Source organism: Poecilia reticulata, linkage group LG4 (genome assembly GCF_000633615.1).
Source record: "Poecilia reticulata strain Guanapo linkage group LG4, Guppy_female_1.0+MT, whole genome shotgun sequence".
Classification (NCBI taxonomy): Eukaryota; Metazoa; Chordata; class Actinopteri; order Cyprinodontiformes; family Poeciliidae; genus Poecilia; species Poecilia reticulata.
Window position 1 is genome coordinate 7504372 of NC_024334.1, and position 10759 is coordinate 7515130.

At 39.0% G+C, this 10759-nt stretch overlaps 1 protein-coding gene across 1 annotated transcript in view; it reads left to right on the forward strand.

Moving 5' to 3' along the window:
* Positions 1 to 9012, forward strand: part of LOC103463510 (nuclear receptor subfamily 5 group A member 2-like) — a 16098-nt gene extending 7086 nt beyond the window's left edge. The window contains exons 3-4 of the mRNA XM_008406890.2: positions 934 to 1075; positions 8273 to 9012. Coding sequence (XP_008405112.1) covers positions 934 to 1075; positions 8273 to 9012 — 882 coding nt within the window. The remainder of the gene's footprint in view (positions 1 to 933; positions 1076 to 8272) is intronic.
* Positions 9013 to 10759: the final 1747 nt, after the last annotated feature.

The window sequence follows — 10759 nt, forward strand, 5'->3', positions numbered from 1 at the left end:
ACTTAGCCCATAAAAAGCATGTTGGAATCAGGTTGAGCTCTTGTACATGAATGCTAAGAAGAAAGTATTGCTGAAGTACAAATACTAAAGTAGGGAGTCAATTTTCCAGAATCCAAAGCTCTGCCCTTTTTTTCCTGTGTTTGGTCAGATCAGGCAATGCAGATTCTCAATTAAATATGTGTTTGGTGAGATATTGACAGCAGCASMTTCTTTTTTATTTTATTTTAAAGAGCAGGTTTAAGGATTCTCCTCCTAGAGTATGGATCTAGAATACGTTAATACCACCTTCCTGTGTTTGATTTTCACTGCAGCTGCCAATAAGAAATTCCCTGTATGAATGTCTATAATCCCGGAACTTTAAATTATGTATATAATTTATTGGATTTTTTTGCTCTCCTGTGCCCTGRCCATATTATTCAATAATTAAGTATAGGGTTGAAAAAATTACTTAATTCCTGGAGTTTTTGTGTGAAAAGGGAATATTGAAAATGAGTAGCCAAATATTTTATGAAGTAGTTTAAAATGCAGTGAAGCCTTGGAAAACAAATCAAAACAGCTAAACTGAAGTTTATGTGCTACTCATCAGTTAAAATCCAAGTCATTTCACTAAGGGTGTTATAAAGAAATGTTTTTTATGACTAAATTTAGTGTGACACACTAACCATAAATTAACCTGAAATAGCTTGTGGAAACACAAAAACTGAAGCATCGCACAAATTGTAAAATATCTTTAAAAACTCCCCTCTGTGTGTGTCTGCATGCGTGTGTGTGTGTGTGCGTGTGTGGGTGTGTGTGTGTGTGTGCGTGTGTGTGTGTGTGTGCATGTATCCATTAAGGCTGTCCCTCTCCATCTGTCTGGGAGTGTGAATGGGCCAATTACTATCGCATTGCAGGGGTCAAGCAGGTTGACGTCTTAATTGGTTCTCTCCACAGGGCTTCTTCAAGCGCACCGTCCAGAACAACAAGCGCTACACGTGTATAGAGAACCAGAGCTGCCAGATTGACAAGACCCAGAGAAAGCGCTGTCCGTACTGCCGCTTCCAAAAGTGCCTCACCGTCGGCATGAAGCTAGAAGGTATGAGGACTTTTTTTTCAGCGCTCTGCTCTTTGGTTTATTGCAGAGTGMCTGAAAGTGGCAACTTTTCTACTGAATTTTGGCTCCTGCATTTAGATTTGTCTTGTCCCTGTACACGGGGTTATGGGCAGTCGTAGTACAAGCTCTGCCAAGCGGTAGCCGCAGGTGCTGAGGGTAGATTTTTGGTGATAGACRTGCAGCTGTTGTTTTAGAAGGAAAGGGTTCTTATATCCGGGGAGTTTTCATATTTGCTTCAGAAAAAATGGCAATACAGAAAAATAAGAACACTGTTTTTGAGATACTAAGCAAGATGTTTTTTTGTTGTTGTTGTTTTTTTTTTAGTAAAAGTGTGGACGTGAAAATATTCAATCCAAGCTTTCCACAAGTCATCACATAGCCTCTTAAGTTCATAGGAGTTTTACGAATAGCTTGCATCAGTTTCAGTTCATTCCAGATGTCTGTTGTAGACACATTTCAATATTAATGAACAAAGAKCTGACACAGTGCATCTAGATGAGTAAAAAGGCAGCTTCCATGAATTCTCAGCTGAGCACAGAAGGCAGGCGTTTTCATCTCTTCATTTTTATTTACCTGAAACTCAAAGGGAATGTATGTTTGCATTATTATTTTGCATGAAGGCAGCTTTCTAAACACTGAATTCTTTGTTGGTGCTCAGAGATAAAAGAAAATATTACATAAAGAAGCTATTTGGACAGAAGTATTTTCTCTAATGTACTTTTTTCTTGCAAAGATAAAAATTAGCTTATTTTTATTAGATGATATCCATTATCGCTTCTTGGCATGGAGTAACARGTCGGAGATAGTTGGGGGCAAATGGTGGGTGGGGAGGGTTGTCTGGTTGTAAGTGTAAAGAGAAAAATATTATAGTTAGAATGTTGTTCTTTTGGTTAAATGTGCCAAGGCCTYGATTCATCTCAGAAATTAGGATTTACTCCACACATTAGTTTGGAAACTGTCTTTGGAAATTTGAAAAGTYTGTCTTCATTTTAGTTGAATATAAAACTATTTAAAGCCTAAATGTCTGATTGTAATTTACTTTTATTCTTGAAATTACTGTAATTGCATTTATTTTCTCATAAATAATTTTAAATGTTGTCTGGTGGTTTTGTAAAAAAAAAGATCACAGACATGCTTACATTTACAGCAAAACTAAAGGATAAAACAACAAAAAGGAAAAAAAAAACAACAGAAACAAAGCAAAAAACTCAAGGTGTCTCCATCTACCTGCCATTATGGTTTCATTAACAGCTATTAACTGTGAATGGCCTTTGGGCAGAAAGTCCCGGACGGTCATTTGAAAGCTAACAGGGGCGCGAGGAGGCAAAGGAGGGGGTGGTTGTGTTTGATTTGTTTTGCCGGCGGTAACTTTCCGCTCGTAGGCAAGAAGAGGCCCTGCAGCGCTCTGTCAGGTRCCAGAAGCTCCAGTGGGCGACTCCTGCCACATCCAGTAAAGACCTCCCACACAGAAGAGCTGACACCCTTTACCACACACACACACACGCAGGCACACACATACAGCTCTGCCTTCTAAACGCATACATATATTCATGACAGGAAAGTTGTTCAGATGGCCACAGGCAGCAGGAAGTAGTTGTCATTTAATCTAAAAAGAGAAAATGATCTCAGCCATGTGCTGCGTTATGGCGCATGATGGCCTTCAGAAACATGTAAATTTAAGAGATAAACCAGAGACCAAATTTAAAGAAAACTTGACAGTTGCCTCCAAGTGCCACCTTTTTAATTGTTGAGCCTTTGTTACAACCAGTGAGGCAGTTTGTTCAGTTTTAGAAAGAAGGTCAGGGGAAACATGTTGAAGTGTCTGAGACAGTGCAATAACACTCCACCAAATTTGTCATTGCACCTTGTGCAATAAAAAGAGCTCAGTTAGCAAATTAATGTCAATTTGCTAAAGTTAACATTAGCAAATTAGTGTCAATAACCAGCAGTTCAGACTTAGAGTACAAGCTCACTCAGGAATTTTTGCAAATCTGATCAGATTGGTCAGTRAGAACTCTTTTAATACTTAGGCAGGTTCCTTTTTTCTTTTCAAGAGARATTTGCTTGCACATTACAAAACTGATTACATCCTTTGAGACAAAAAAAAAGTCCCATTTATGTTTTTTTTTTAGAAAGAAAGTCAATGAAATAATTTTGCATGTTGTGGTGTGCCATTATTTTGGYGAAAGTGTTGTTTCAGTTTAAATAGAGTGACTAAGTGACAAGATATTATCAGATTATGGTTTATTGTTGTCTTTTAAAATCTGTTGCATATGTGAGTTGGTAAACTTGCATATTTCCCTATAAAATAGACAGAACGTTATTATAKTATCTCAGTTGGAGTGAAAACAAAAGCAACAAAGTAGAAACGTCGATCTAAATATGTATTAGTTTAACATTAACAAGTAAATCTAGATTAGGTGTGAACAATGCTGTCAGATCTTTCAAAACTTTGCTTCAAAAATGTTTTCAGTAAATATGGCTTAAACAGTAAAGGATGGTAAGTCTTTTATGTGACTGATTCTGAGTGAAAGAATCCAATCCATCCACATGCTGCAAGCACACTCTCTTCTTGGTATGCTGTTAGCATCTCCCGCCTGCATTGTCCCCCTGAAAAAACAAGATTTGATTCATTAGAACATCACTCACCGCAGCCAGTGAAGCGTGCTATATTTGAACAGCTCCCACTGGCATGATTGTCTTTTTGCTTGCTAATAGTTGTCTTGTATCATATGCTTCACTGAGCTGCCTAATATTTCCTTCACTTGTGTATCATTTTAAAGGCAGAGCATAACATTAATATCTTGATCCCTACATAAATTTGTTATTTCAGAAATGATGCTCTCACGGAGACTCCCTTTCTCCTTTCATGTCGTTTTTTTTTTTTTTTTTTTTTTTGCATGCAGTTAATCGTTCATAAAATTTTAATTGATTGATTACTACAAATTCAAAACCTCTGAAGAGCCACTTAGTTGAAATTAGCACCACTGGCTGAGTGTTTGTATATTCCCTGCTGCATCTCTCCCCCGCTCCCTCCACTTTTTATTTCCTCCCCGTCTCCATCTTTCCAGCTCTGATTTGTCTTCCATCAGCCTCTCAGTACCTGTGGTGGGAAAGCCGGGGAGCTGTCCCATTACTTATGCATAGGTATCATAGGTATTCATGTGTGTGCATGGGATAGGGCGCATCCAGAGCAGGGGCCGGGGCCCCGACATGACAAACAGGGTGTCAGCAAGGCTCCGCGGGACCCATTAATATGCCGGCAGCCGACAGGGATCCTCACCTACGCACGCTTAATATTCCTGTATATTAAACAACCATAAATCAGAGGATATAAGCACTGAGGGCTGTGTGTAAGAAAGGAGTTCAGTATTTGTTACTGTCTGTGTGTAGGTGTGTTCTTGGAAATGTTACATTGCTAAAAAATGAATTTTCTCTCTGCGTCTCTGCTTGTTTGTACAAGTTAGCATCTCCCGGGAACAGCGGACATTTTTGGAGAATAGGAGGAGTTGCGTCAGATTGGAAATTTATGAATTTTATGTTCCCCAGTCTTTGCATTTGTGCTGTCAGACAATATCGCAGAGTATATGATGTCCTCAACCATACAAACCTAAAGCCCCACTATTAACCTCCTATGTGTCAGTAGCTTTTAACTGGTATAACCATAGTAAAAGCTATATTTCTCTTATCTCGTAAGGGGAACAAGCATCACATTTTATACAAGTAATTAATCATATTCACAAATTTAATTGGTTTTAAAAACTATTTCTTTTTTTGTTTGCTTTTCATAACAATATTTCAATTTAATCTCTGTGTCTCCTGCCTTTATGCTGTGGTTATTTACTGACAGAAACTAAACATTTCTGTTGACTTGGTTTGAAAGTCTGTTTGTGGCTGTTTTTGTCCAGCCAATCACTTAGTCCAGAGCAAGCTTCAAGCATAAGAGAAATAAGCTGCTGCTTAAGGTTTTAGTCCAGCAGGGAGATAAAGATACCAACACTGTTTACAGACATAAARAAATTATATTTGTAGTTTTGTTTATTAGGAATAAGCCTCTTTATAATGTTCTTTCCAAGGTTTCAGAATATTGAATTCAAAAGAATTCAAATTTCTTTAAAAAAAAACACTTTCTAATAGTTTATTTGTAAGTCATAATTTAAAACTGGAAGTTCAATTATATATGCTGCATATAATAGTGTCTTTGACAAGGGTCCTAAAAATTTTGAGCCAACCTTGACCATAAAGCATAAATTCACCCTTTTCTTGGCAAACAGCAATCTAACCTTGAAAGGAAAGGCAACGCCATTGAAACGGTTAATGCATAAAGTTTTATATTGATAAACTAAAATATTTATGCATATACCCAACATTTCTGTTGGGTATAGGGATTATATGAATTCATTCTCATCAGAAGCCAAATTGTTGCAGTGTCCAAACACTTGTCATATTGCCACCTTGCTCAGACATGCACAGTTCTCTCTGCCCCCTTATGCATGTGTGCACTCTTCCCCTCTCCCCTCCCCCTCCAAATTAATCCATGTTACATGAATGCAAATCACCTTGTTTAATTAGAGACAAAAATGTGTGCATGTGTGTGCGCGCCAGTATGCATGTGTATGTAGTCGTAAGATGCCCCCCCACCACCGCTACCACTACCAACTCTGGTATTCATGATGCGCTGTGGGTCCCTTGGTCCGAGGCAGGCGAGAAAGGCAGTCAGGGCCTAATTTTGTTTTCCCAGTAGGGCCAACTATTAGTTTCTCAGCTCATTAATTACGCTGTTGTGGAGAATCATTAATAGTTAAAGTTGCCCTACAATAATGTATAATGGATACATTTGACTGGAATTCCAATTTCTTCTTCTTCTTTTTTTTCTTTTTTTTGATGTGAGAGCAATTTTTCAGTGGTCATGATCATTTGTGAGTCTAGTTGAATGGACATTGTGAGGATGCATGTGGGGAAGTGGCTGTTGGAGTGCGAGTAAATCACTGCATTTAAACCACCAGAGTCTCTTCAAGGTGGTGGACCGTCTGGCACGCTCCMATCTCTCTGATGGGGAACAGTGTGTGATGTTTTCCATGTTAGCCACTTTGTGTTCGGGTGTCAAATCTATACATAAATGTGTGTCTGTGTGTGGGGGTGTGTGTGTGTGTGGCTGCCCTCTCGGCGGTGCTTGCTCAGATCAGTGACAGGCACATTTTGTGAAAGAGGTCATTAAAATCCCTCCCAAGGCAGCTTGGTGTGTATGCRTGAATGTGTGTGTGGGTATGCGTATATGTCTTTGTACGGGTGTCTGCCCATCTTTCGCCCCTGAACTTAAGTCCTGCTCCACGCCTTCTCCACACCCCCACTTCACTTTCCCTCTTCTGTTCTTTCATTCATCTGTCAAAGCATCAGGCGTCTCAGTGGACCTAAGATTACTTGCTACGGCATCTGACTTGTCCTTGTGTGTGAAAAGGTCAAACATATTTGGGCTTAACAGTATATTTGCCTGCATTTTTGATGCATTTAAAAAGATGGAAGCTGTTTCCAAAATCAGGATGATATGGGTCTAATATTTGTGAATATTAGCACTGAAAAGTCTAGTGCATATTTTACCCTTTTTATGCTGCATTAAGTCCCAGACGTCTGTTGGCTTTTTGCACGCTGGGCCCTGCAAAGCCTTGTCAGAATAAGATGTAATTAAGTATGAATAATTAACACCAGTGCCCCCCGACTGAGAGATAGTAGAGCAGCTTCCCTGTGGCAGCAGTCGGTCAGATCACACACGAACCTCATTGCAGTCCACTGTGTGCCCAGTTTGTTCATTAGAAATACCCACAGCTCACACTCGTTGTGATCCTCACCACAGGATCCCTGTGCTGAGGGGTGGAGGGGGGCAACAGGGGAGCATCGTGGGTGCGTTTGTTTCATCAGAAAATAAGAACCCCAATTGAATTATTGTCAGACAGATCATGTCTTTGGTCTTTATAAAGAAGTCCTTGCTAATTGACACAGACATTTTAAAAGCTTTTAGGGATTGCATAATCAGAAAAGTAGATTTTTGTCAGAGTTTATAATACTAACTAACTTCTGAGAGGGAGGCCAGACACCCTTTGCCACCAAAAATAAATAAATAAAAAAATAGAACCTGTTGTACTATGATCCTTCTGTCATTGGGTTCATACAAGTTTAAAATTCTGGTCAATGAGTAACATCACTATCACTTTGGTCTGTGGGCTTTAGCAAGTCAACTGATAAACGTCAAGTATAGTTGTCATGCGTAAACCTTTGCCATACAGAAAACTGATGGYAAACACCGCCCCTAAAATGTTATGCGTATGTACCAATGTTTCAACATTTGGGATGTAATGGGACATTGACATCACAAGACAAGTTTTGGTGGAAGAGAAAAAGACAAGAGGAAATTTTAGAAATATTTTTGAAAAAYTGTGGAATCCCCCATATTTTACTCTGACAGAGTAAATGGCTCATAAATCTACAGCAGGCTTCCAAAAAAACTCTATTGGGTTTATAAGTGATCATTTTGAACATTTTCAAACAGATGTTCAAATGATCAAACTGTTAAATAGTTCTGTTATATGGAGGATAATTTTAATAGCTTTCACTTGTTTCACAAATCGAAGTCACAGGCTGACAGCAACTGAATCACTCTTAACAATATAGTCTGCTTTTGAAGAGAAGTATTGCGCTGTTTGATCCACATCACATCACGTGAACATACACGATTTGGCATAATGCCATGACCACCAGAGGCCCTCTGACAGGTTTATGGCTATGCAGCCCCTTAACTGATGTTGGATTAGAATAAACAAACCAAACTTCACTCCTCATGTGCATMATTTAACCCTGACATCAGTTCACCACTGTTYGATCATTGATGATCCTATATATAAAAAACTACCACCAAATGCCATAAACARGTGCTAATCAGTGTTATTTCCTTATAATTATAATCTAAACTCTTGCACCTTTTCTTSTCAATCTTTGCTCCTTCCTTTGATACAAGTTAATGTTGCATGGTGAAGGTGCATCATTTGGTTTTTAATATGAATGTATCACAAATAAAARTGTGAAAWTTTGCTTTGTCTTTCWGAAATGCCATCAAGAGTGAGTATATTGAACATACTTTTGAACTAACTGTCTGCTTTTCTCCTCTTTATCATGTCTTCCTCTCAGCTGTGCGAGCGGACCGCATGCGTGGCGGTCGTAACAAGTTTGGCCCAATGTACAAACGTGACCGTGCCCTGAAGCAGCAAAAGAAGGCTCTGATCCGAGCAAACGGCCTTAAGATTGAGGCCATGAGCCAGGTGATGCAAGCTGTACCCACTGACCTCACTATCTCCTCAGCCATTCAGAACATCCACTCGGCAGCRTCCAAAGGCCTTCCACTGAGCCACCACGCCGGTCACCACACCAGTCACCACCACCACCACCATCATCACCATCACGCCACAGCATTGCCTCCTACAGACTACGATCGTAGCCCTTTTGTTACTTCTCCTGTCAGTATGGCGATGCCGCCACACGCGGGCAGCCTGCAGGGCTACCAGGCGGCCTACGGACACTTCCAGGGCACACGCACCATCAAGTCTGAGTATCCAGACCCATATACCAGCTCTCCAGAGTCCATCATGGGCTAYGCTTACGTCGATGCCTACCAGACAGGCTCTCCAACCAGCTTYCCCCATCTGATAGTAGAGCTACTAAAATGTGAACCCGATGAACCACAGGTTCAGGCAAAGATCCTGGCCTATCTACAGCAGGAGCAGGCCAGCCGAGGCAAGCACGAGAAGCTCAACACATTTGGGCTGATGTGCAAGATGGCCGACCAAACACTCTTCTCTATTGTGGAGTGGGCCCGCAGCAGCATTTTCTTTCGTGAACTTAAGGTAAGTGTGAATGATCTGTTGCAGTGATGCTGTTATTTAGGTTATGAGGACATGGTCAAAATATAGGCATTTACTTTTTTAATGTTAAAATGTTTACACAAATTAGAGCCATGAGTTTATTGGGCAATGATGAACTAAACTACATTTTGTTTCGGTGCTAAGCTTTTTACCACATTTCCAAGCGTGRAATTTAACTCTGCTCGTATCCATCGTTTGTTCTGTTCCTTATGTTCAACAGCACCTTAATATCCTTTTTGTCCTGGTTTTCAACACTAATGTTGAGTGTACAAGGCTGTGGGCTGTGAGCCAGAATTTGCTCATTGCTGGCACTGCTCTCTGTCCTATAGTGCCTAATCAAAATTCACCAGCCAGTTGTTTTCATCAAACGCGCAAARGACTTTTTTTCCCCCTTTCGTTGTGGATTTTGAAAACTTTTAGTGTGAGCATTAGGCACATTGTAGTATCCTGCAAACAATTCATATWATTAAATTAGGTGCTTTGATTAGTTTTAAAGAACAATGAAATTGGTAAATTTTTGTAATGTAATTATTTGTATTCATTTTCAAATCATTTAATTTTATGGTTAATTTAATTGTTTGAAGGTATTTCCTATAAGTCTATTTGATAAATGTGTCTTTTAGCAGTAAAGTTTTTTGTGTAAGGCATYCATCRAATTTCAGACGAAAGCACAACACTCAACACTCAGATTACATGAATAGTCCAGATTTTTTCAGTCTCATATGCAGTTACATTGTTAAAGGATTTTATTTTTTATTTTTTTCTCATAAAGAAGACTTTCATTTACTTTTAAATTCATATCTCAGCTTCTCCTGGAGTAGAAAAATTATTTTCTGAGCTTTTAGACAGGGACAGTCTAAATGTGACTCTGCAGCTCTGTAAATCCCAATGAATCACAATTTTTGACTTTAAACATGTTTTACATGAGTTTGCAAAATAATAATAATAATAATAATAATAATAATAATAATAATAATAATAATAATAATWAAACCAGTTAGRTATTCTTGAAAAGGGACACTGAAATCACACTTTCTGCATTACACGATGTCTAAAGCAACAATTATAAGTCTCCCAAATATTGTACCGTTTGTTATTGTTTACCTGSGTTAATCCCAAATGACCAGTGTTTGCTGTCTTCAATACATCACTCTGGATTCTGCTTTCTTTTCATCACAGACCCCCTGAGAGAGCTTGTGGCGTGTATTTTACTTACAGCTTTATTTGTTCTGAATGAAGGTTAATATCCTCAAAGCGATTTGAAAGGCATTTGATTAGCCTGCACTCACCTGGTTTTCTTCCCCTTGCCTATTTCTTTTTATTTCTGTTTGTCTCACAGTGCGTCGCCACAGGCTCAGCTGCATATTCATGGGCCTGTTGCCAAATCCCCACTAAATATTTAGTGTAATTTTGTTTTGAAAAGGGAAAATAACAGCCAAAAAATGTTATATTAAAAAAAATGTGCCAATTACTAAACAGATAAGAGTCCTTGAATAACACATGTCGACATTTAGCATGCACTGTCTCCCCTCTCTTGACCTTTTTGAGATATGTATTTGCATTTGCCATAGATGCTCACTATACAGAGGCTCTCACACACATACAAAAGCGCTCACTGAAGGGTGTGGCTACATCTAATAATTGTGCGTGGTTTGCTCATTAATTTTGAATGATCAATTCTGCTCCATTGTTACAGCATCTCTATTTCTCACACCCTCCTCCTAATTCAATTATATCAGCCACTAGTGTTTGTAGC